This window comes from Rhinatrema bivittatum, chromosome 7 (genome assembly GCF_901001135.1).
Source record: "Rhinatrema bivittatum chromosome 7, aRhiBiv1.1, whole genome shotgun sequence".
NCBI classification, from domain to species: domain Eukaryota; kingdom Metazoa; phylum Chordata; class Amphibia; order Gymnophiona; family Rhinatrematidae; genus Rhinatrema; species Rhinatrema bivittatum.
The window spans coordinates 278,455,461-278,482,673 of NC_042621.1; the positions used below are offsets into that span (position 1 = coordinate 278,455,461).

The following is a 27,213-nucleotide window of genomic DNA, read 5'->3' on the forward strand; positions in this document are numbered from 1 at the left end:
CAAATTACAGAATGCCATTCAGTCTGCTCATTTAAGCCTAAAGGGGATGAAGTCTGCAATGAAAAACTCCAAAACTGCTTGTACTTTATTGAGAAAAGCTTGCAAATCACTACCTCTTGTTGGGACAGTCAAGTGGTCTAAAACAATTCATGACAATTCTTGAAATGAATGTTGTAACTGATGGCAGTGTGAAATTAAGAGTGGTGACCTTTCTGAGTTTTGATGCAGCCTTATATGCTCAGCTCTTTCAGTGCATCCTGTTTGTTTGTTTGTTTGTTTATTTATTTGCAGTTTTTATATACCGACATTTGTTTAGTAACCTCACATCGGTTCACAGATAACAGAAACATTGCAGCTGTGCGAACTAGAACAAACATATGCAACAGTGCTTTACAAAAAACATTTACAATAATCAATAAACATTACAATAAACTTGTTAACGAAAATATGCAAGTGTTTTACAATAAACTTATTTAACCGGGTGGGGGGGGAGGAGGGGTAACAGTGGAAACAATGGAAGGGAAAAATCAAATAGTGGTACATAGCAAATTCTCGCTGAACTTATGTCTGTAAATAAATAGAATGAGTTTTATAAAACACAATTGGAAAAGAGAGAAGCTGGGCCTGAGAGAAAGAAATAGGATAGAAGTCTTATGTCCAATTGAAATACAATAGATATGAGTAGTTGCCAATAAGACGATAGGTGTGGTGAGAGAGAACGGGGATGTACACTTAAGTAAGTTAGTGGGCAAGGCTGTAGGAGTAAGAGAGAAAGGAGAGCGTAAAGTTAAGTATAAGCCTGTAGGAAAAGCCATGTTTTCAGTTTTTGCTTAAATTGTATTGGGCATGTTTCTTGCCGTAGCTCTGGTGTCATTTTGTTCCAGCAGCTCGGCCCGGCTATGGTTATCGCACGCTTCCTAGTCGACTCAAGAGTGGTGGTTTTAAGTGTGGGGGTGTGTAGGGTGGCTGCATGTTGTGTTCTAGGGGTTCTGGAGTGTTTGTGGAAGTAAAGATCATTATTGAACCATGTCATGTTTACATTGTGTAGGGTCTTATGTATTAGAGAGAAGGTTTTGAACATGATTCTCTGCGCAATGGGGAGCCAGTGCAGATCTCTGAGTATGGGAGTAATATGTTCCGATTTTCTGGTGTTGGTGAGTATGCATGCTGCAGCATTTTGAAGCATTTGTAGTGGAAGGATGGTAGTTTTGGGTAGGCCTAGAAGAAGGGCATTACAATAAGAAGGGCTCATGCAGGTTGGTTAGAACAACCTGCATGAGCATTGAATGAGGTATAATGCCCCAGTCCCTGTCACTTTGCAAAATTATAGTCTGACCTGTAACAGGATGTTGCCAGATGGAACATGAAATTGTGGTTGGGCACATAGAACAATAAGGCTGCAGGGTCGATGATCTCTTTATTTATTATGTGATTCTTGTATGAATAAAGGCAGAATTGATCATATTACTATGTCCTGAATACTATGATCCCTAGAAATGCTATGCATGGTAAGCGCCCAAACAGCTTGTGTAACATCAGGACATGCCAATGTTTGCAAACAATTTTTGCAATGCGATATGAGGTGTTGGCTCTTGACCTGCATTATGTGATATATGAACTCCCTTGTTCTGTTTTATAGGCAGCCTTAACTAAGGACAAAGAGTATTCCCAGCAAAGAAATCTATGGGGTGAATCTTATGACTGTAATTTAAAATCCACTACATCAGAGCATATGCCTACCATGTGTCTGACCAGCATTTTATGTTCTGACTGGTGAAGGATCTACGATTATAACCTTTTGCCAGTGAAGTTGGAATAATTTCAGCGGCAGCGTTTGATGGTCCTCTCTCTCTAATATTTGAGAAGTTATAAGTGTTAAAGAATGTATTTGGGGATATTTTGTTTATTTTTAAGCTTTTCCTAAATAATACCAGTATGGGCTAGCTATATCTGTATTTATTAGCAATAATAATTTTTAGCAACATTTTCCACATTTTTACAAATCTGAAGATATCACAGTTGGAAAAATAAAAATTTTAAGTTGTAATAATTTTGTTTGCTAGAAGTGAGAAAGTGAAATTAAAACTTTTTTAATGAATGAAACTTATATTAATATGTATTGTCAGTTGTTTGCAATCTTAAAAAAAAAAAAATTGTCTAGCCTAGCTCAGTGGTAGTGCTGTTTGCTGCCATGAGGGAGATAACATAAGAACATGCCATACTGGGGCAGACCAAGGGTCCATCAAGCCCAGCATCCTGTTTCCAACAGTGGCCAATCCAGGCTATAAGAACCTGGCAAGTACCCAAAAACTAAGTATATTCCATGTTACCGTTGCTAGTAATAGCAGTGGCTGATTTCTAAGTCAACTTAATTAATAGCAGGTAATGGACTTCTCCAAGAACTTATCCAATCCTTTTTTAAATACAGCTATACTAACTGCACTAACCACATCTTCTGGCAACAAATTCCAAAGTTTAATTGTGCGTTGAGTGAAAAAGAACTTTCTCTGATTAGCTTTAAATGTGCCACATGCTAACTTCATGGAGTGCCCCCTAGTCTTTCTATTATCCGAAAGAGTAAATAACCGATTCACATCTACCCGTTCTAGACCTCTCATGATTTTAAACACCTCTATCATATCCCCCCTCAGCCGTCTCTTCTCCAAGCTGAAAAGTCCTAACCTCTTTAGTCTTTCCTCATAGGGGAGTGTTCCATTCCCCTTATTTTGGTAGCCCTTCTCTGTACCTTCTCCATCGCAATTATATCTTTTTTTGAGATGCGGTGACCAGAATTGTACACAGTATTCAAGGTGTGGTCTCACCATGGAGCAATACAGAGGCATTATGACATTTTCTGTTTTATTCACCGTTCCCTTTCTATTAATTCCCAACATTCTGTTTGCTTTTTTAACTGCCGCAGCACACTTAACTGACAATTTCAATGACGCCTAGATCTCTTTCTTGGGTAGTAGCACCCAATATGGAACCTAACATTGTGTAACTATGGTATGGGTTATTTTTCCCTATATGCAACACCTTGCACTTACCCACATTAAATTTCATCTGCCATTTTGATGCCCAGTTTTCCAGCCTCACAAGGTCTTCTGCAATTTATCACAATCTGTTTGTGATTTAACAACTCTGAACAATTTTGTATCATGTGCAAATTTGATTATCTCACTTGTCGTATTTCTTTCTAGATCATTTATAAATATATTGAAAAGTAAGGGTCCCAATACAGATCCCTGAGGCACTCCACTGCCCACTCCCTTCCACTGAGAAAATTGTCCATTTAATCCTACTCTCTGTTTCCTGTCTTTTAGCCACTTTGTAATCCACGAAAGGACATTGCCACCTATCCCATGACTTTTAACTTTTCCTAGAAGCCTCTCATGAGGAACTTTGTCAAACGCCTTCTGAAAATCCAAATACACTATATCTACCGGTTCACCTTTATCCACGTTTATTATCTCCTTCAAAAAGTGAAGCAGATTTGTGAGGCAAGACTTTCCTTGGGTAAAGCCATGCTGACTTTGTTCCATTAAACCATGTCTTTCTATATGTTCTGTGATTTTGATGCTTACAATACTTTCCACTATTTTTCCAGGCACTGAAGTTAAGCTAACTGGTCTGTAGTTTCTCGGATTGCCCCTGGAGCCCTTTTTAAATACTGGGGTTACATTAGCTATCCTTCAGTCTTCAGGTACAATTGATGATTTTAATGATAGGTTACAAATTTTTACTAATAGGTCTGAAATTTCATTTTTAAGTTCCTTCAGAACCCTGGGGTGTATACCATCCGGTCCAGGTAATTTACAACTCTTCAGTTTGTCAGTCAGGTCTACCACATCTTCTAGGTTCAGTCCATCTGAATCATTACCCTTGAAAACCTTCTCCAGTACGGGTACGTCCCCAACATCCTCTTCAGTAAACACCGAAGCAAAGAAATCATTTAATCTTTCCGCGATGGCCTTATCTTCTCTAAGTGCCCCTTTAACCCCTCGATCATCTAACGGTCCATCTGACTATCTCACAGGCTTTCTGCTTCAGATATATTTTTAAAAAGTTTTTACTGTGAGTTTTTGCCTCTACGGCCAACTTCTTTTCAAATTCTCTCTTAGCATGTCTTATCAATGTCTTACATTTAACTTGCCAGTGTTTATGCATTATTCTATTTTCTTCTGTTGGATCCTTCTTCCAATTTTTGAATGAAGATCTATTGGCCAAAATAGCTTCTTTCACCTCCCCTTTTAACCATGCTGGTAATCGTTTTACCTTCTTTCCATGTGTGGAATACACCTGGACTGTGCTTCTAGGATGGTATTTTAACAATGTAAAGATGACGTCAATTAGCTGTTACCTTCATATTTCAACAGAATCAAAATTTTGAAACTAAATCCCATTATTATTTTATAGACCTTCATAACATCCCGCGGTCTCTTTGGGCATTTCTGCTCTATTTCAAGCCGCTTAAGGGATCATCTTTAAACCGCGATCGGGTACATTGCATCGTCGCGGTGCGGGGAATGTTTTGTATTTGAAGAGTAAATGCGAATATCCCATTCAGATAAAGAAGTAATTACATCCAGTCAGAGGAGTTCCTGAGGCAACTTTCGACGTGAAACGTGGACACGTTGTACCCCCCGCGAACTGGACTGAACTACCCCTGAAAGGGAAGTATTACAAAATTCATATTAATACCGGAGGGTATATCTTATAGAAAAACACGAAAAGAAAAAATAGGAGTGGACTTTAAAAACCTATGATTAAAGATGATCCCTTAAGTGGCTTGAAAAAGAGCAGAAATGCCCAAAGAGACCGCGGGATGTTATGAAGGTCTATAAAATAATAATGGGATTTAGTTTCAAAATTTTTGATTCTGTTGAAATATGAAGGTAACAGCTAATTGACGTCATCTTTACAATATTTATAACATTCGTCAATCATTAAAAACAAGAGTAGTATATAAAATAGTTTTTAACAATGACCACGTCTCTTGCACACTTTTTACTTTTGTAGCTGCTCCTTTCAGTTTTTTTCTAACTATTTTTCTCATTTTATCAAAGTTGCACTTTTGAAAGTTTAGCACGAGAGCCGTGGATTTGCTTACTGTCCCCGTTCCAGCCATTAATTCAAATTCGATCATATTATGATCACTATTGCCAAGTGGCCCCACCACCGTTACCTCTCTCACCAAATCCTGTGCTCCACTGAGAATTAGATCTAAAATTGCTCCCTCTCTCGTCTGTTCCTGAATCAATTGCTCCATAAAGCTATAATTTATTCCATCCAGGAACTTTATCTCTCTAGCGTGTCCCGATGATAAATTTACCCAGTCAATATTGGGGTAATTGAAGTCTCCCATTATTACTGCACTACCAATTTGGTTAGCTTCCCTAATTTCTCTTAGCATTTCACTGTCCTTCTCACCATCTTGACCAGGTGGACTGTAGTATACTCCTATCACTATAGTCTTCCCTAACACACAAGGGATTTCTATCCATAAAGATTCAATTGTGCATTTAGTCTCATGCAGGATGTTTATCCTGTTGGACTCTATGCCATCCCGGACATAAAGCGCCACACCGCTTCCCGGGTGCTCCTCTCTGTCATTGTGATAATTTGTACCCCGGTATAACACTGTCCCATTGGTTGTCTTCCTTCCACCATGTCTCTGAGATGCCAATTAAGTCTGTCATCATTCACTGTTATACATTCTAATTCTCCCATCTTACTTCTTAGACTTCTGGCATTAGCATACAAACATTTCAAAGTTTGTTTTTTGTTTGTATTTTCATTCTGCTTTTTAATTGATAGGGATAAGTTAGAATTTTTTTAGCTCAGGTGAGTTTTTAGTTACAGGCACTTGGACTACTTTTCTAATTATTGGAACCTCACTGTCGGGATGCCCTAATTCTAATGCATCATTAGTATCCTTTGAAGATACCTCTCTCTGAACCATGCGCTGCTGAGTGACAGTCTGCTTTCCCCTTTGTTCTAGTTTAAAAGCTGCTTTATCTCCTTTTTGAAGGTTAGCGCCAGCAGTCTGGTTCCACCCTGGTTAAGGTGGAGCCCATCCCTTCGGAAGAGACTCCTCCCTTCCCCAAAATGTTCCCCAGTTCCTAACAAAACTGAATCCCTCTTCCTTGCACTATCGTCTCATCCATGCATTGAGACTCTGGAGCTCTGCCTGCCTCTGGTGACCTGCGCGTGGAACAGGGAGTATTTCAGAGAATGCTATCCTGGTGGTTCTGGATTTAAGCTTTCTACCTAAGAGCCTAAATTTGGCTTCCAGATCCTCCCTATCACATTTTCCTATGTCGTTGGTGCCCACATGTACCATGACAGCCGGCTCCTCCCCACCACTGTCTAAAATCCTATCTAGGTGACATTTGAGGTCAACCACCTTCACACCAGGTAGGCGTGTTACCAGGCAATTCTCACGCCCACCAGCCACCCAGCTGTCTACATTCCTAATAATCGAATCACCAACTATGATGGCCGACCTAACCCTTCCTTCCTGGGCTGTATGCCTTGGGGAGATATCCTCTGTGCGAAAGGACAATGCATCACCTGGAGAGCAGGTCCTTGCTACAGGATCCTTTCCTGCTGCACCAGGTTGATGCTCTCCAATCATGAGACCTTCTTCCTCCAAGGCAGTACCAGGGCTGCCAGTCTGAAATTGGGACTTGGCTACTATATCCCTGAAGGTCTCATCTATATACCTCTCTGTCTGCCACTCTAGCCTCCAGAGATCGGACTCGTTCTCTGAGAGCCAGGAGCTCTTTGCATCGCATGCACATGTACAACTTCTCACCGGCGGGTAAAAAATCATACATGTCATCGATGCAAAAGACTGGGAAGCCCCACTCTTGCTGCTGGACTGCTGCCTTCATCTCAGTTTTGTTCAGTTCCTAGTTAAGTTTTTGGTTGCTATGGGAGTAGGAATGTGTCTAATTAATGTCCTTTAAATGTATTGGTGAATTCACTATATGTCTGGTAGTGGCCTACAGGGGACTGATCAAACTCTCAAAGTTTTTTGTTTTTTTGTGAAAGTGGCATCTGCCTATAAATTAAAGGATGAGCTAAGGGGGGTGGGAGGGTTGGGAAATCCAAACAGTCTAACTTCAGTTAGTCAGTCAGAGTGACTCATTGCTCTCTTGATTAACAAATGTTGGTACCAAATCAAACTACCTCAACACCTTTCCAAGGTGAGTAACTGAACTTTTCAACCTTTTTACTTAGGTATATACTGCTCCTAGCTTATTTCTAGCTTTTGGCTACTTTTTTATTTTTTAATACAAACACTCAGTTCTGCTTATTTAGTTGCCTTACAGACTTTTAAAAATAAACACACTAACTACTGTTTATTAGCTGCCTTACTGACTGACTGTTTAAAAATACAAACAGTCTAACTTGTTTATTCACTACTTTACTATTAAAAGCACAAACACACTAAATAATATTCCCAAATAGTTAACTTTGCCCCAATATTTTAAAAAAAGACAATGTCCCAAGCAAAAACTTACTGATTCCTTTCAGCCACCAGCAAGGTGATCCTCTCCTCTCAGTGCTCCCACTGGAATGTGGGAGATCAGGGTGTTATTCTCAGCATGTCTGTTTTTCAAGTGCATGCTTCAGGAAGGTAATGTTCCAGACTATACATACTCTGTTGTCTCCTGCTGTGGTTCCCAGCAGGAGGTGAAAGTCTTCAGATACCCTTTTGAGCAGGCTGTATCTTTTACTCCAATTGGAGCCTGAGAGGAGGGCAAAGACCCAGTGAAGCCCATTCTGTCATGTTTCATACTGAAGCCAGAAACTCCTACCTTGTTCTCCCTGCAGCTGACTGAGCTAGTAGATGTTGCTGGAAAGCAGTAGTGCATTAAGCCTTCTCCTCATCTACTGCTTCAGGCTTGACTAATGCTTTGACTCGTGTGCTTGAAAGTAAGAATTAGGTTCCAAATGGCAGAAGAGGAGGATGCATTGCTACTATCCTGCCAGCCTAATCAGTAGTAACAAGGGTAGGGAGAAGAGTGAGTGCTATGGAGATCAGAGGTGGTTTAGCTGGTGGGAAGGTGGTGAAGAGGAGCTGAAGGAATATGAGGGGGATCGACTGGGGTTTGTTTAGGAGGTGATCATGGGGGCATGTATGTGAGAGAGAGTAATGGGAGGGGGGTATGTAAGAAGGGATGGACCGAGTTGGAGGGGGAGAGAGCATGTAAAGATTACTTTGGAAATTTTGTTTATTCTTTGGGGTACACTTTTCCAGTTTTATTTTATTCTTTGCTGCCTTTCCACCTCTCTCTCCAACTTCTTTTCCTCTTTAACTTCTACTAGCCTCTTCCCCTTTCCATGATCTTGCCAACCTCCTTCCTTCTTATCCTCCTTTTCCTAGTCCTCCTCCTTCCTCTCCACTTTGGCCTCACAGCAGTGGCTATTTCGTTTCACTGTGACAAAGCTGCAGAAGGCTGCCTTGGGCTGCAACAGCAGACTCCTTTCTTGCTAAGCTGTTAAGGCGGGATTTTATGCCTTAGGATATGAAATATGCCATGTTGGGTCACGCCAAGATCCATCAAGCCCAGAATCCTGTCTCCAACAGTGGCCAGCTTGGGTCACAAGTATCCAGTAAATTGCAAACATCAAGAGGTAAAGCAAGGTGACAAAACATTTTTCAGATACATCAGGGAAAGGAGATAGGTCCAAAGTAGTGTAGTGAAAACTGAAAGGTGAAAAGGATCAATGTGTGGAGAGATGAAGAAATGGCAGCAATTTTAAGCAAATATTTGGTGTTCACTAAAGAAGACCCTGCAGAAGGACTGTCGCTAGTTAATAAGAAAACGGAGGGGGTGGAGTAGACAAAACTCCATTTATAGAAGAGAATGTATGGGAAGAGCTAGGAAAACTGAAAGTGTGCGAAGCCTTGGGGCCTAATGAGGTTCATCGCAGGATACTGAGGGAGCTCGGAGATGTGCTGGCGTATCCGCTGCACGACCTGTTCAATAGATCTCTAGAAACGGGATTGGTGCCAAGTGATTTGGAGAACAGCGGTGGTGGTCCCGTTTCACAAGAGTGGGAGCACAGAGGAGGCCAGAAACTATAGGCCGGTTAGCCTCATCTCGGTGGTGGGAAAAGTAATGGAGACGCTGAAGAAAAGAATAGTGAACTGTTTACAGTCAGAAGAATTGCTGGACCAGAGGCAGCCTGGATTCACCAGAGGAAGGTCCTGTCAGTCATATCTGATTGACTTTTTTGATTGGATAAGTAAGGAATTGGATCGAGGCTCGATGACATCTACTTGGATTTCAGCAAAGCTTTTGATACGGTCCCACATAGGAGGCTTATGAATAAAATGAGAATGTTGGGAGTGAGTGCCAAGCTGTTGGCCTGGATTACAAACTGGTTGACAGATAGAAGTCACCGTATGATGGTAAATGGAACTTACTCTGAAGAGAGAGAGAGCGGTGTTAAGCGGAGTGCTGCATGAATTGGTGTTGGGACCGATCCTGTTCAATATTTTTGTGAGCAACATTGCAGAAGGGATAGAAGGTAAAGTTTGTCTTTTTGTGGATGATACTAAGATCTGCAACAGAGTGGACATGCTGGACAGAGCAGAGAGAATGAGACTTGATTTAAGGAAGCTTGAAGATTTGGCAGCTGGGATTCAGTGCCAAGAAGTGCAAAGTCATGCATCTGGGGTGTGATAATCCAAAATATCTGTTTGTCTTGGTGGGTGAAGAGCTGTTGTGCATGGAGCAAGAGAGGGACCTTGGGGTGATAGTGTCTAGCGATCTGAAGACAGCGAAGAAATGTGACAAGGCGATAGCTAAATATAGAAGAGTGCTGGGCTGCATAGATAGAGGAATAACCACCCCCCGCCTGCGAGAAGTGACCCTGTTTGGTGCTGGCGGGGATCCCACCCCCACCAGTGAGGAGAGATCCAGTCTGTTGGCGCTGTCGGGATTCCTGTCAGCGAGAAGACAACATTGTGGCAGCAGTGCCTGCCGGATGCCAGCCAACAGAGCTGAAAAAAAGAAAAGGTGTCGCTGCTGTGGCACCTGCTGGAGCCGAGGCCAGCTGGGCTGAAAACGAAGAAATAAAGACGCAGCAAGCCGAGGACGGTGGGGCTGAAGGAGGAGAAGAAAAGAGACTGGGTGGTGGGCCGTCACTTCAACACAGGCCAACGTGGCTGAAGAATGAGCAGTGGTACAATTGTGTGTTTGGGAGCGTGCTTGTGAGTTTCCCTGTGAGACTGAGATTGGTAGAGAGTGTGTGTGTGTCTGTGAGAGAGGGAGAAGAGATTGGGAGCTTGCTTGTATGTTTGCATGCCTGCGAAAAAATGTCTACAATCTCAGCCTGACTGGCAATGACAAGTTTCCAGGTATGGAGGGCTGGGGGATTTTTTATTTTTTTTATCCTTACATTTTTTTGACTTTTTATTTCTGTTTTTGATTTATTGCACTGCATTTGAGTTGGGCTTTTAGTGGATTTCAGTCCAGTTTTTTTGTTGTACCTTACTATTTATACTTATGGCCTATATTTGTGACTGAGATTAGGTGGCCTGTTAGGGGGGTGAAGCTTTTTCTGTTTTTTGTAGAGGCTGGGGATTCATGATTGAAGGGGCTCCTTGGGTGCTAAAAATGATGGTGCTTAAGCCTGCTGGATACTGAAATGCCTGCAGCAAGTTGTGGAAATTTGATTTGTGTCGAGAACCCGCCCCGCCCTGCCATGCCCCAGCCTCTCGCCCTCGTTGCATTCAGCCTCTGTGGCCCCAGCAGATAAGTTTGCCCATCCCTGCCTTAAAGGGAACTGTAGTCTGTGTCCTTTAGCAGGAGGACTCAAATTTTGAGGCACGGGCTGCCAAAGAAATAAGGCAAAATTTTAAAATAAAGGAAGGAGAATGGCAAACTGTGAACAAAATATCAGGGCATTCTAATTTTGGTATCATAAAGTCAACATACCAACTGAGAGGCAGTTTCTTTTTGAGTAGTAGCCTGGGAATTAGAAGAGACTGGCTGGCAAGGAAGAAGGTTGTAATGTCCTGAAATTTTAAATACTATAGAATTGTTACCTTAAACTTCTGGTATAGATATCAATACTAAAGAATTATACGTCACTCTTGAACTTTATCTCATAAAACAAAGTGCTGAATTTATAGGATATCTAGGCTGTGTGCTGCATACTTGTGCTAGATGCACTCTTCGTGTATCCCTCCTCTGTATAATCATTGGTCCTTCTTGAAGGCTGCTATCCTATATTGTGTATCTATTTTTTGTTACTTTTTGTTTGTGCTTAAAATAGTCTTAATATGGAACATCAAAAATCTATAACTTATCTTAATAAAAGATTTGGTGAGAGCTTCTAAGACATCCGTATTTCAGTAAATTGAACTTCCTGTTTCAGGGGACACTTCAGTACAACAGCATTTCTGTAACAGCAAGTAAATAACATTAGTAGAAAGTTTAAGACCTGTTCAGTATTTACAACTCAGTTTAAGCTCCTAAAGATATTGTTGCCTTTCCAATAATCTTAGTTCAAGATTTGTTAGAAAGTTTGCCGCACAAACATATGTTGCTTACTTGGCAGTGCTTTCTTCTGATATTTAAGCCATCATTTACAGATTCATTTCTGAGAATCATTTCTTGTAATCTCAGAATCTTGCTGGAAATGGGACATTTAAGTGAACCAAACATTTTTAAAACAAGGGAGTTGATTCACTCCTAAAACTTTCCACCTCCCTTGAGTGAATAGTGGCAGATAGTTGGATTTTGCCAAATAGCAATGTTGTAAAAGGACCCCATTCAGTGTTGACTAAAACATTTTGCTATATTTTGAAATATATTTGAAATATTTGGAGCTCATTGGAGGCAGAGCCACCATAGATGCTTCATTCCTGCCCTTCCATACCAGCTATTTACTCACAGTTGCATGCTTTTTATTCACCCCACCCCAAATGCATACATTACTACACCTACACAATACACATGAAATTATACTACCCATTAGTCCTGGTCGCACACCATTAAACCTATATAAAAGTCACAGGAGATGAAGTTTAAACAAAACTACTGAAAAATATACAAAAGATTAATTTTTCAGTGGGATTTTGCAACCCCTTCCAGTGTATTATGTCTAGGTGACCTACTGGGCCGGAAGACTGCCTACAAATAAACAGAAAAGACAAATTGTTATATGCATGATTATAAGCCGAAACTGAAAAGGTAGAAAACACACAAAAAACACAGGAATGCCAGTGTTAGAATAGAAGGAATATATGGTAGCCACATTAAGCAGTGCCATCCACTCTACATATAAAGAGCATGTGCCTTTCCTTTGAATTATCATAGGTTGCCGCCTGGGCCCTTCATGACCTGCCAACAGTTTTCCAGAAGACACAGCTTAGAGTCAGTCACTTGCAGTAAAAAATAGCTTTATTCCATGCATCAGTGTTCACCCTCCAGTTATAGCTTTCATTTCCTGTCCTTAGACACCAGGACCATCCCAGTAAGATAAATTGGTAGGCCAGCCTAATTCCCTAGGACCATATAGAACCTACTTCCTAACTGTGCAGATTCAGAATCCCTAACTGAAGGATATGGGCATATCTGGTTCTGGGTGAGCCTCTAGGTTCCCCACATGGCTGTCTCTCAGGCCGATACAGTACGCCATTTGACGCGCGTTTTCCCTTACCCCTTATTCAGTAAGGGGCGGAAAATGCGCGTCCAACCTGCCGAACCTAATAGCGCCCTCAACATGCATTTGCATGTTGACGCCCTATTAGGTATTTGTGCATGATTCAGAAAGTAAAATATGCAGCCAAGCCGCACATTTTACTTTCAGAAATTAGCGCCTACCCCAAAGGTAAGTGCTAATTTCTTCCAGCACCGGGAAAGTGCACAGAAAAGCAGTAAAAGCTGCTTTTCTGTGCACCCTCCGACTTAATATCATGGCGATATTAAGTCGGAGGTCCCGAAGAGTAAAAAAAAAAGTTAAAAAAGAAAAAAAAAATTGGAAGTCGACCGGCGGCTGTCGGGTCGAAAATCGGACGCTCGATTTTGCCGGCGTCCGGTTTCCGAGCCCGTGGCTGTCAGTGGGCTCGAGAACCGACACTGGCAAAATTGAGCGTCAGCTCTCAAACCCGCTGACAGCTGCCGCTCCTGTCAAAAAGGCGCTAGGGACGCGCTAGTGTCCCTAGCGCCTCCTTTTGCCCGTTTCTATCGCCGGGCCTCATTTAAATACTGTATCGCGCCACAGGCGAGCGGGCATTTGCCCGCTCTCCCGCGGACTTTACTGAATCGGCCTGTCTGGAAGGTAGTGTTCTCTTCCTTAAGAGATACTGATTCTCTTCAGTAGCTCTGTAATTACCTTCAGCTTCATCTCCCAATTATTACCACATCTTTCTATGGTTGCTACCTTCATCCTGCTTAATTCTCTGCCAAGGATCTCCAAACTGCTTTCTTTTCCTTGTGGCACTACAGTCTCATAGCCAAATTGTTTGTTTTTACTGTCCACCTTAAGGCAGTGTTCCTCTTGGGACTCCTTTTAGAGCTCCTTCTGTCTTCTGGACATTCTAACTGACCTGTCTTTTCAGGCTGCTTCTGCCTGTGTGAAACCCCCGTTTCATCATAGAATATTACATGGAACTACCAAAAGCACAGAACTCTATGACGCTACATTTCAAGCATAGAGGACAGACAGAAACAGCAGGTAGAATGAGTATAGAAGCTGGACCAGTAGCATGCAAATCACAAAAGTTCACCTACCACACCACTATGCAGGACATAGAGACACCACATGAAAGTGTACATTCATCCACAAAATAAAAGCAATGCTGGAGAATGAGACTTGCAAAACTAAATACTCGAGTATCTGTACTCAATTCAATTCACTACATCTGGTCTCCTAGTTTCTCTTACCCCTCTGAATCTTTCAAGAACTATTGGGGCCCCTGGTAGTTTTGCCTCTTCTGGTATCCTTGAGGGAGAATGTCCCACTCTATCCCCTAGACCAGCAGGATGACTGTCATTATGTCTGGGTCTGTCTGGAAAAACACAGTAGAGAAACCTCCTAACTCGGTCTCACAATACAACTTGCATACAATATAAGCACAGCACCTCAATCATAATGTAGCTCACCAGAAAAAGGTTCAATGAATACTTTGTAAATGAACTATAAAAAGTGGTATCAGATCAATCTTTGTGCTTGATGTAATAATGTGCTGTCTTTTTTTTGCCTGCAATGGGCTTACAAACACGTAGAGAGCTTAAAGGATCCCCACTAAGTGGAATGTCCCATTATTATAGGGGGAACAGGAGTACTAGTATTGTGGATTTTAGTTGTGGGCGACTGGAATGGCGAGTCGCCAGAATATATAAAACACATGCCATCATCTTATGATGTGGACTTTGTTATTCCTTGTAAGGGTATCATGTCACTATGCTGTCTCCTGCTTTGTTTAATTTTTTTAGGGAAGGACCCTTGGGCCTCGCAGGATAAGGTCTGGGCATGGAAAAGTATAAAGGGTACCTTTGTCTAATTTTAATATGTCTTTTTGGGAATCTTTTCTTTTCCAAAGAGGGAAGTTTTCCCACGCTTTCTTTCTCTTTGGTTTTCCTTTTCTTAAGATATTATTTTTACGCTCTACTCTAGGGTCCAGGGGGCTCAGTGTATGTCTCAACCAGAGAGCATGGGTGAGCTATCATAAGTCCTGATAGAGGAATGAATCTGGGTTCATTCCTGGGAGAGATGGAAGAGGTGAAGATCTGTGGCCCCCATCTGGTGTGACTCACATCTATATCAGGATGCTGAGCAGAGGAGTATGGAGGTACACTCCAGGTACCATCAAAGGAAGTGAGGAGAATGAGTGAACAAGTAGTCTAAATGTATGAGAAATGGGACTTCAGATTTGTACATCCTATCCAGCAAATTTTGGGAGGAAGCTCCAAAACTCTACCCCTTTAGTTGAAAAGGATTAGGATTAAAAAATAAATTGACTTCATGAGCATAAATTGGACACTAAAGTCTCACATTTACTGGAAGAACTAAAGCTCTAAAGAGAATTTGTAAAGAACTAGAACTCCGTAACTGAATGATTTCAACAACTTTCCATCTTTTAATCAGTAAAAGTTAAGTTGGAATCTATCGCTTTGCTTCCAGCGAGATTCTTAGTGCTATATAAAAGAGACTTTAATGTTGAATTGACAATGAGCAATGCTCATGACTTAGAACAGTATTTTTCCAACCCTCTCCTGGAGCCACACCTATCCAGTTGGGTTTTCAGGATTGTCAGTGAATATGCATGAGAGATTTGCATAGTCTGGGTCTCCAATGTATGCAGATCTTTATCATGCATATTCATTATGGATATCCTGAAAACCCAAGTGATTAGGTGTGCCTCCAGGAGAGGACTGGGAAACACTGACTTGGAAGAGACTCTCTCTCCCCCCTCCTCGGAGAGGGAATCTTAGACTTTCAGAGGGACTTAACATCAGGAAAGGAAAATTACACATTTAAGCCTTATTTGAGGTACCTTCACTAGACCCACACACTAGACAACACATTCATCAAAATACACTTAGATCAAATGATTTACCGTACCACTTATCCTTGCACCAACTAAACACACAAAATTTTTTCATATCTTTTCTTCTCTCCTCTGCACATTGAAACATATCCAGATACATATACCTTCCCTCTAATTTATACTTACTACTTTACTGCTTTTCTAATTTTATATTTTATTTTTATGTGCATAAAACTCTCAAATTATACATACTGATTTGCAGTTTATCTTTATATACACATCACCTTCTGCAGCCCTGCCACAGGTCTAAAAAAGTATTGTGAATACCAGTTTTATCAAACTCTTCTTGGAGGAATCATCTGACAAACAGTAAAAAGTTTTTGTTCAATTTGAGGCACTTAAAATATGGGTTTATCCATGGATATATATAACCTCGTTTTATAGTCATGCTCATCTGGAAGAAACCTGCCATATTTGAACTTAATGTCCTCATCAAAAGTGTCTATAGATTGTTGAAGTTCTTTGAGTTGCTGTTTATATGCATCTTCTGATATGAGTCTAGAAATTATTCAGCATCTCACCAAGCTCACTCTTTCCCTGATTAGCCACTAACTTAGCTTGTTCTACAATCACTAACATTAATTTAAGAGAACATTTGTTTACATTGTAATGCCATATACCATTTTAATTTGCAGGCCCAGAATAAAGAAACAGGTATCTTGGCTGCAGCGAAGGTGATAGATACAAAATCAGAAGATGAACTTGAAGATTACATGGTAGAGATTGACATTTTAGCATCATGTGATCATCCAAACATCGTCAAACTTCTAGATGCCTTCTACTATGAAAACAATCTCTGGGTAGGTGCTATCTTTTGACGTGCTTGATTTGTTTGAGTAAAAGTAATGTTTTATAAATCCTTTTTTAATTTTTATTCATATCATTTTAAAATACATACCAAGTAAACATGAGTAACAACATGAAAAAAAACAAACAACATATCTATATATATCTGTCTACCCACATATAATGGCTTTTAAAAGTATTTGACCCTCTAAAAAGTCAGCAGGTTTGTGTGGATTACAGATTGTGGCAAACAGTATATTTATTGCAAACCAGTATACTCTTAAAGTAAATTTTCAAAGTGACAGTTTATTATTTCTCTGCATTTTTTGTAAAATAAAATTTAAAAATGCTCCTTGCATAAATATTCAACCCCTTTACTGTGGAAGCTCCAAGTTTACACAGATGAAAGATATTACCCTTACAACTGGCCTCCGCATGTGACTCATTAAAGGTCTGTTTTTCTGGATAAAAGACCCTGTAATTCCAGTACCATTGGTTAGACTGTGAAAATGAAGACCAAAGAGCATTCTAAGGAAATTAAAGATAGTTATAGACATGCACAAGATAGGAAAAAGCTACAAAATAATATCCAAGTGCTTGGATATCCCAGTGAGAACAATTGTGAAGAAATGGAAGCTGCATCATACCACCCAGATATTGTCTAGACAAGGCCATCCCTCAAAACTTGGCATCAGAGGAAGAAGAAGATTTGAGGGAAGCCACAGAGAGGCCAGCAATCACTTGGAGGGAGCTACAGAATTCAGTGGCTGAGGCTGGAGTGGAGGTGCACCAGTCAACCATATCAAGAGTTTTGCATACAACTGGCCTGCATGGGAGGGTGGCTAGAAAGAACTAATTACAGAAGAAAATCCACACCAAAGCACGTCTGGAGTTTGCCGGAAAGCTTCAGTGACCCAGCTAAAATGTGGGATAAGGTTTCTGGTCAGATGAGACTAAAATGGAGCTTTTTGGCCAAAATTCAAGACTCTATATGTGGTACAAACCTAACACTGCCCATTCCTCCGCAACACCATCCCAACAGTAAAGTATGGGGGAGGGGGGGAGTGGCAGCATCATGTTGTGGGGGTGCTTTTTCTCAGCGGGCACTGGGCATCTGGTTAAATTGAAGGCTGGATGGATGGTGCAACATACAGGAAAGTACTGCAAGACAACCTGCTTCATTCTACTAAAGAACTGAAACTTGGGATAAAGTTCACCTTTCAGCAGTTCAGTGATTGCAAGCACAAGGCCAAAGTAACACAGTAGTGATTGAACAATAAAAAGGTGAATGTTCTACAGTGGCCAAGTCAAAGTTCAGATCTCAAGTCAATCGAGAATCTGTGGCACTGTTTGAAAATTGCAATCCATAAGTATCATCCAAACAACCTGGAGCAATGCAAAGTTGGTAGAAACTTACCCCAATAGTCTTAAACATAGAAATGACGGCAGAAGAAGACCAAACGGCCCATCCAGTCTGCCCAGCAAGCTACGCACTTTATCCATTTTTTTCCCCCTTTTTCTCTCTCCCACCTGTTACTATTGGCTTCCAGTACCCTCCAGCCCTAATTCCCCACCACCAATTTAGAGAGCAGCTCCGTATCTGCATCCAAGTGACATCCAGCTCAATTAGGGGTAGCAACCGCCGCAACAAGCAGGCCACACCCCTGCCCCATACTCTTACCCACCCCCTGTTTTTTTGGTTTTTTTTGGAGATGGCAGCCCTCCATCCTTCTGCTCCGTGAAGGTGGAACACTGGCCACTGGCATCCCCTCCGTGAATGCCTCTGTGGCTACTGCCGCTCAGTGCGGTGTTTTGCTTAAAGCTGTTATTGCAGCAAAAGGTGCAAGTACTAGTCTGAAGGGGGTTGAATACTTATGCAAGCAGCATTTTTCAATTTTTAATTTTGTTTTATAAAACATGCAGAGAAATAAAGTAAAATTTCAAAGTCACAATTCTGTCTGGAACAATCTGTGAAAGTGACATTTGTAATCCACACAAATCTGACCACTCTTTAGGGGTTGAATACTTTTGCAAGCCACTGTAATAAAAAAAATAATATATATATATATATATGTGTATATATATATATATATATATGTGTGTGTGTATATATATATATATATATATATATATATATATATATATATATATATATATATATATATATATATATATATATATATAGCATAGGAGATTTAACAATTTTTTTCATGTCTATTTAGACCACAAAAAGGGAGAGGAACCCAATGTCAGAAGCAATATTATCAAACAAACCAAACAACAAACTGAGGCTGCCCCTTCAATTTACAATAGCGTTGTCAGTGGATGGAGTGGATCCTGGGTCAAGTGGTAAAGGGGCCTTACCTATACCTGTCTCTCAGAAAGAAAAGAAACCAATTGAAAGGGATTGAAGAAAATATATTTTATCCCTTGAAATTTGATAATACATTTACAAGGAAAATTAAGCCAAAACAAAACTCCCAACTGAAGAATGCCTGGCTGTAGTACTAAAAATCTTCATCTCTTAATTTGAGTAGCCTTGGCAACATCTGGGAATATACGAATTTTAAGGCCCAAGAAAAGAGCATCCTGATTATGGAAATACAATCTCAGTATATAGTCTGTCAGAGTCCAGAGTCACCATAAGAGTAGCTGGGGAAATCCTTTTTTCCATAGGTTTTTCAAGAAAATAAATCAAGTTGAATGAATCAATAGGATACTAGGGTACAAACCCAGATTCCAAATTACTTTTAGGAGGAGGCAAATATTAAGCTTTAGATATTGGTGGAATTGAATTCTCCGGTATTTTCAATACCTTCGTAAAGTATTTCCTAAGCATGTCGACAGGAGATATCGAACTCTGTTTAGGAAAGTTAATAATATGGGTATTACGTCTTCTGATAACATTTTCTAAATTTTCCACCTTAAGCAAAAAAAGATGGCCCTTATCTGTGGTCCTAACAGAGTCCTATATAGATTAAATGTTTATTTCTAAAGAATCTGTTTTCTGAGATAAAGCCGCAGTTTGCTTTTGGGTGTGTTGTAAGTTCAAGGATATACCTTACTGTAGCATTACACATTGGCCCAGTTGCTGCAGGATGTTCCAGAGACTATAGGGATGGACGAATCTTCGGCCCCCTCACTGCCCAATGACCTCTCAACAGAGTTTTCCGAAGGGAGACTCACATGGAGATGACTATCCGTGTCAACTCCGATGGGATCCATTCTGATTACAGCCTGTTAAGCTCTTGCCTTGCCTTTCCTTTTGCCCATCAGGAAATTAAGATGAACAACTGCAAACAAAATAAAGAGAAGACAGAGTCCTTCACGTGAATCTCAGCTTGTGGCCATCTTGGGTGCCTAAGCTGGCTGCCGTGGAGACTTTTTTTTTCATGTTACTTTCTGTGGTTTTTTCTATTTAGTATTGCGATGATACTAAAAGTGGGAGGAACCACAGAAAGCAGGATTTTTTTGTTTTTTAGTACGCCCTTGACATGTGACAAGACTTAACGCCAGCTCAGGGGCTGGCATTAAATTTGACCTGTTAAAAAGTGCACATTGGGCACATGGCAATTTTTTGCATTGGGGTAACAGCTAATAGCCTCATCTATATGGCATTTACATGTAATGAGTGCTATTAGCTACATGTGAGTTTGGACACAAATTTTGAATGCGCTAATCCTCTTATTGCGTCAAATGTTATCCTAGCACGTCCAATAGCTAGTTAAGCTGTGCACTAGTCTGAGCGCACAATATTGCATTGGCCCCTATATGTGCAGACACTTGAACATGCTTGATCTGGAAAATAGGCTCCATTAGTTCTACTTGTTTCTATTAGATTTAGGATGCTCTTTAGCTGCATTTTTCCACCTTTTATATTTAATAGGGTTCTATGTAGAGTGCTGTTTTTTTCTGGATACTTTTTTTCTTCTCTGCTTATAGCATTTTATTTTCGCACAGATAAACAGGCTGAATTAGCCATACTGTCTGGGAATGCCCCCTGGTGGCCCAGTGCGAAAACTTCTCATAGAAAGTTCAAAACTTTGCTCTTGCATGCCTGCACAGTGCCTTCCTGCACAACTGACGTTCTCTCCTCTGTTTTTCGTTTTCACATGCAGCAATGGTTGTGGGTTCTTCTCTCTCCTGTTTTTTCTTTCCTTTTTCTCTCCTGCAACTCACTTCGTGAGCCCCAAAACAGCACATTTCAGTGCTCCCATGGCTCCGAAGACGCCTGGATTCAAATTCTGCCAATGCGGAAAAATTTTGTCCGTTACTGACTGACATAATTCTTGTTATTTATGCTTAGGGCCCGACCACGACCAGGCATTCTGCCAGGACTGCAGCAGGGTGTCACCTAGGGCTTAGCAGCAGCATGCCGCAAAGATTGCAAGACTCTGGGAATTGGAAGGGGTCCTGACGGGCTCTTATGCCCCCACTCAGCGCTCAAACCATTTTTCCCCGGGCCGGGAGCCCGGGCGGCCGGATGGAAAGAGGTCATCTTCCCTAGAGCCTTCAACAAGCCTAAAGGGTTGAGGCCCCTGAAGCAGTTGGTAGAGCAGGCAGATCCTGGTGAGCCCAGGCAGGTCCTAGCGTCCTTGACTGCATTGGCAAATGTGAAATGGGATGGCCCGGTACCATGTGCGTCGTCTGCACCATCATCAAAAGACAGCTGACTCAGTGTTGGAGTGTCAAACATGACGCAGGGACATGATCATGGTGACTGTACTGATGCAGAGTGTCGATCCACGCACTCTGCATAAGAGGACAGAACTCAGACGCATCCTGCACTAGTCCGCACTCCGATGCAGCCGAAGCATACTCGTGCATCAATGCAGTCAAAGGCAAAGACTCATAACGTGCCATCGACACATCCACTGCATAAGCGTCGTGCATCGCAGGATTCAACGATGGGACATTTCCACCATCCCCGGAGTAGGTTGGCAACCCTTACCCTCTCGGATATGGAGGAGTCTGAAGCTTCTGACGCAGATGCTCCAAGAATCTCTGCATGCTCTCTCTCCTCTGCCTCGGAAAGACTTCTGAGCAAGCAAAAGAGCAAGAACAATATTCTCTGGAGCGGACCACAATAGCTGATACCCCCAGCATGGGGCAAGAAGCACCTCCGCAGGCAAAAATGGAAGAGAGTATCGTCCTCTGCCTCTTATTCCTTGCAAGGTGCAGCTTTAAAAACGATGACCCAAATAACCGGGATCCTTCAATCTTTTTTTGATATGTTAGTGTCCATTCACCAGCCTGAACTGCCCTCAAGCCCTTCAACAGCGGATTCAGACTCCTCAGCACCTTTTCCAGTGTGGATAACATTAGAGGAGGAGGAGCCCAGAGTAGAGCTATGTTCGCCGGCCTCTAGACCATATCGGGAACCTGTTTACTCTCCATCATCTTCGCCAGAGTCTTCCATGGGCATACCTTCAGATCCACCAGAAGATCCCCTGGAACCCTCATCGCCCCCCGAGGATCTGTCTTACCCTTCGGGTAAGGATGGCCGATATTTAGACGACTTTGGGGGAAAAAGGTGTTTCAGGGATCTATGTTTAACGCCAAGATCCAACACCACCAATTTTTCATAACCCAATATCTGTTCGAGTGCCTGCAGTCCTTAAAGCCTGACTGTGTCCAAGCGGAAAGACCACAGTGCCAAACTATCACTGATAAGGAAGAAAGCCTAAGGCATTTGCTTCAGACGATCTATGAGGACTTTGACACGTCTGCTTGGACTTTGGCGGCAGCTATCGCTGACAGAAGAATGGCCTGGCTTAGGGCAAACACAATTCGAGAGGATGTCTATGAAAAGCTTGCGGACCTTCCATGCCGAGGAGATAACTTGTTTGGCAACAAACTCAGGGAAATGGGGTCCTAACTCAAAGAACAGAGTGTAGCGTTGTCCTCCCTTATGTCGCTATTGGAACATACGCCCGGGAAGCATTATTATACTACCTACCGGAAGCCCTTTTATCCACGATGATGTTCTAGGCCGTTCACTAGCTACAGATAGTCTTCATACCAATCACAAAGGCCACAATTACAGCAAACTCAAACTCGTGGTTGTGGATGGACCCAGCACACACTGAAACTGGCGCCAGCTCCGGCTTAGAAGTCCCAGCAGCCTTTTTGAAGATAGACCAGCCACAGCTACAAAAGACGGTAGGAGGCCGCCTTGTTTCCTTTGTCCAGGAGTGGAGTCACATTACATCAGATTGCTGGGTTCTCAGTATCATCCAGGAAGGCTACTGCCTGAATTTCCATGCATTTCCAACATTGCCACACATTTCTCCACTTATAAAAGGGGAGAGGAATCTTCTTCTTCTCCATCAAGAAATCCAATTGCTACTTCATCAGTAAGCGATTCAAGAGTTGCCTTGACATCTGCAACTTCGCGGCTTTTATTCCCAGTACTTCCTCATCCCACAAAAAAGCGGAAGATGGAGTCCAATTTTTGGACCTCAGAGGCCTGAATCTTTTTCTTCAACGAGAAAAGTTCAAGATGACTTCCCTGAAGACCATTTTGCCGTTTTTGCAACCCAACGATTGGATGTGCTCACTGGACCTCAAAGATGCCTATGCTCACATGCCGACGTATCCCTCTTCCTGGTGCTACCTTTGTTTTCAGGTCAGCAACTGGCGCTACCAATACCAAGTCCTGCCATTTAGCCTATCGTCAGTGCCATGTTTATTCACAAACTGTCTAGCAATAGCTGTGGTCCATCTTTGAAGACGGGGAATAAAACTATTCCACTACCTGGACGACTGGCTTCTTGTGGCGTGGAGTCCAGTATTACTCCGTGCCCACTAGATTCGAATGATTGCTTGCCTGGAAAACCTAGGCTTCATCATAAATTATGAAAAATCCCACCTCGACCCATCTCAAACTCCTGCAGTTCATAGGGGAAATCATAAACACATGTCTTTGCATGGCTTTTCTCCCGGAAGGCAGGATTCGAACCTTTCAAGATCTCTGCTTACAGTTAGAGCGCAACCAGCACCCCATGGCTCAACAGATACTAACCTGGATCACATGGCGGTGGCGATGTATGTTGTCTCTCATGCACATCTTCACATGTGCTGCATGCAGTGGGGTCTGAAATCCCAAAGGGCTCAACACTCTCATCCCATGTTGTCAACACTGAAGCTGACTCACCAATGTTATGGGACGTGCACTGGTGGCTACAACCTGGTGTGCTGCACTTGGGTGCCCCTTTCTGTCTCCTGATGCACCAGATAGTGCTAATGACGGATGCCTCCACAAAGGGGTGCGGCGCACACATCTCGCATTTCAAGACTCAAGGTCTTTGGTCCCCCAGCGAGAGACCATTTCAAATCAGCTTATTGGAACTACAAGCTATACGTTAAGCCATTCACGTTTTTTCACACCACCTTCACAAAACCGTCATGGTATACTTGGACAATCAAGTAGCCATGTTCTACATAAAGAAGGAAGGTGAGTCTGATTCAAAGATACTGTGCAAGAAGGCGGTACTCATGCTGGAATGGGCATTAGCCACTCCATGCAACTCCAGGCCACCTACCTGCCAGGAATAAGGAACACAGAAGCCGACTGGCTCAGCAGAATATTTCATCCCCACGAATGGGACCTCCATCAGGACATAGCGTCCACCCTGTTCCGAATGTGGGAATGCCCCGCATAGATCTCTTTGCCACCAAATGCAACACTAAGCTTCCATGGTTTTGCTCTCTGTACTCCAGCAATCGCAGGCTAGCTGAGGACACCTTTCTGGTGACCTAGACGAGGAGTTTATTATACGCGTTCCCCCCCCCCTTCCACTGATAGCTCGGGTGATCCAAAAATGCATGGCAGAGAAGTCCTGATGTCATACTCATAGCACTGGCATGGCCCCGGCAATCATGGTACATGTACATCATACACGTCTCAGTTCAACGACCGATTCTTCTTTCAAACAGAGTAGACAACCTGATGCAGGAAACGGGGTCGCTACTACCCCTCATGCATGATTCCCTCCATCTAATGGCATGGAGATTGAAAGGGAATTACTAAGCCACCTCCCTATCACAATGGGGATTCAGCATATACATACCTCTTCAAGAAGACTGTCTATGAGAAAAAACTATGCAGCTAAGTGGCACAGATACCATCATTGATGCAACTCTGTATCATTAGACCCTTTTCACTCCTCGCCAGAGCAACCATTGGAATTCTTACACTTATATGTGTCTGGGCTGGCAGTGTCATCCATCCAGGTACACCTCAATGCCATATCAGCCTACCACCTAACGATTCAGGGTACTTCCATATCTGTACACCCATATCCCATTTCATGAAAGGTGCTCTGAGACTACGACCTCCGATCTCATGGCCATCTGTACCTTGGGACTTGAACGTCGTACTAGAGAAATTGATGCTTTCGCCTTTTGAGCTGATGCAAACTTCATCCTTGAAATTTCACACCTGGAAAGTTCTATTTCTAGTAGCAAGAACGTTGGCAAGCGCTGGTTCATTACTCAACTTATCTACAATTCTTCCATAACAAAGTCACTCTACGGACACATCCATCCATCTCTTCTGAAGGTACAGTCTGCTTTTCACCTTAATCAAATGATAATGCTGACTTTCTTTCCTAAACTGCACACATCCAGCTGAGAGGCCCTACTACATACGCTGGATTGCAAGAGAGCATTGGCTTATTATAAACAAAGAACTAGTGCACCAAATAAGCATTCGCAATTTTTTCTTTCCTTCAATCCAAATGCCCCAGGATTGTCAGTCACAAAACGGACACTTGCAAACTGGCTGATTCAGTGCACGCCACTTCTGATGCTTCCATGTGGCAGGAGATTCTACATTATGCTACGAATTCCTAAGAGTGCTCACAAGACTGCCCACATCTCACAGGGACACGAAGCACAGATGAGCCTACTCATGCCCGAATGTACAGAACACTTCAAATACAACATCTGCCTGTGCTTCGTAGTTCCTTAGCTGGAGACTCCCAGACAGCATGGTTAATTCAGCCTGCCTATCTACGGGGAAAAAAGAAAGTTTGCTTACCGTAAACCGTGTTTTCTGTAGATAGGATGAATTAGCCATGCATCCCCACCCACCTTCCTGGTCAGTCTCTATCCTTCTACCTGTTCTCTGTTTCCTTCCTATATGCTTCTGTTCCTTTGCTATCTAATCAACTGAGGAGAAACAGCTAGTTGCGCAGGAAAGCACCACGCAGGCGTGCAGGAGCAAAGTTTTGAAAGTTCTATGAAGTTCCCGCACAGGGCTGCCAGGGGGCGCTTCCAGACAGCGTGGCTAATTCATCCTGCTATCTACGGAAAACACCATTTATGGTAAGCAAACTTGCTTTTTTCTTATGCTGCAAAAAATATTTTTGGACCAGCTGCAGACATATTTAGCTCTGCATCATACATTTATTTCAGTGCACAACTTATTGTATACCTCTGAATTTTGCAGAATAAAGACAGTTTTCTGCTGAAAAACTGAATCTAACTGCTGTCAGGTGTTCATAGGATTCAGTTGAACATTTTCTTTTACAAAACCTAAAGAGCTGTAAGGTTAACTGTTTTGGGCTTGAATATCTAAATACAATGTATAGTAATTCTATTATAAATGTAATTGTAATCCACCTTGAGACTAACTTGGTGAAATAAAATGGAATTTCAAATGTTTATAAATGACCTCTGATAATTTTGACACAGTTCAGTAATTCAGTTGTTTTATCTTTTCTTTCCTAATTTAAAGATCCTGATTGAATTCTGTGCAGGTGGAGCAGTAGATGCAGTGATGCTGGGTGAGTAGTATTTTGTGCAATAGCTATTAAAATAAATATGGAGCTAACGATAAATAATCCTAAAATACTTTTTGAATTTAAAAAACTGTATATGTTGAAATATATGTAGTGCACTTACAGGTAGATTATAAGATGCGCGGTTCCCAGCGCGCGCACATGGACGCGCCAATTTTATAACAAGCATGCGCTGAAGCACATATTATAAATTCCACTACCCACCTTACATGCGCAGGCCGATTTTGTATCGGCGTGCGTGTAAGTGGTGACTTGCGCGTGCAAAGGGGGGGATTTTAAAAGACTCACTCAGCGACACGATTGGGCCTACTTACTCTGCCTCCCTTTTCCCCTCTTCTTCTGATCCCTAAACCCCTCTTCCTACCTTTTTTTCCCTTTGTTTTGGAATTTACTTCATCTGAAGAAAAGAAGTGAGTTCCACACGCTGGCCGGCAGCTGATGCGTGTTTCCTGGGGTCAACCCCCATACCACCCAGACCAAGGCTCGCCTTTTTCATAGAGCCCGACACTTCCGCACATAATGGGAGATGGCTGGGCCATTTTCAAAATGCTCTCGGCCCAGCCACGCGCATATCTCCCGGTTTTTGCGCACGCCAGTTCTTAAAATTTACAATTTACTGTTTAATGCGTACACTGTTCTTTCCTAAAACTCACTGGGCCGGATTTTAAAAGGGTTACCCGCATAAGTTATGAGCGTAACCCTCTTAAAAGGCCCCTGCGCGCACCGAGCCCAGTTTGCATAGGCTCGGGGGCACACGCAAGCCCCAGGACGCGCGTAAGTCCCGGGGCTTTGCAAAGGGGGCGTGTCGGGTGGGCGGCGCGAATTTCGGGGCGGGAGGTGTCAGGGGCATGACGCCGGCCCGGGGCGTGGTCGAGGCCTCCGAACCAGCCCCCGGGTCGGGTGATGGCGCGATTTACGCCTGCCTCTGGCAGGTGTAAATCTGCCAACAATAGTAGGGGGGGGTTAGATAGGGCTGGGGGGTTGGGTTAGGTAGGGGAAGGTGAGGGGAGGTGGAGGTGGAGGGAACAGGCAGTGCGCACC

General features: G+C 42.5%; 1 protein-coding gene across 2 annotated transcripts in view; it reads left to right on the forward strand.

Annotated features, from left to right (window-relative positions):
- SLK (STE20 like kinase) overlaps positions 1 to 27,213 on the forward strand; it is a 194,639-nt gene that overhangs the window by 8,664 nt on the left and 158,762 nt on the right. For both annotated transcript variants that reach the window (XM_029610310.1, XM_029610311.1), the window contains exons 2-3: positions 16,216 to 16,380; positions 26,109 to 26,157. In XM_029610310.1, the coding sequence (XP_029466170.1) occupies positions 16,216 to 16,380; positions 26,109 to 26,157 (214 nt within the window). The remainder of the gene's footprint in view (positions 1 to 16,215; positions 16,381 to 26,108; positions 26,158 to 27,213) is intronic.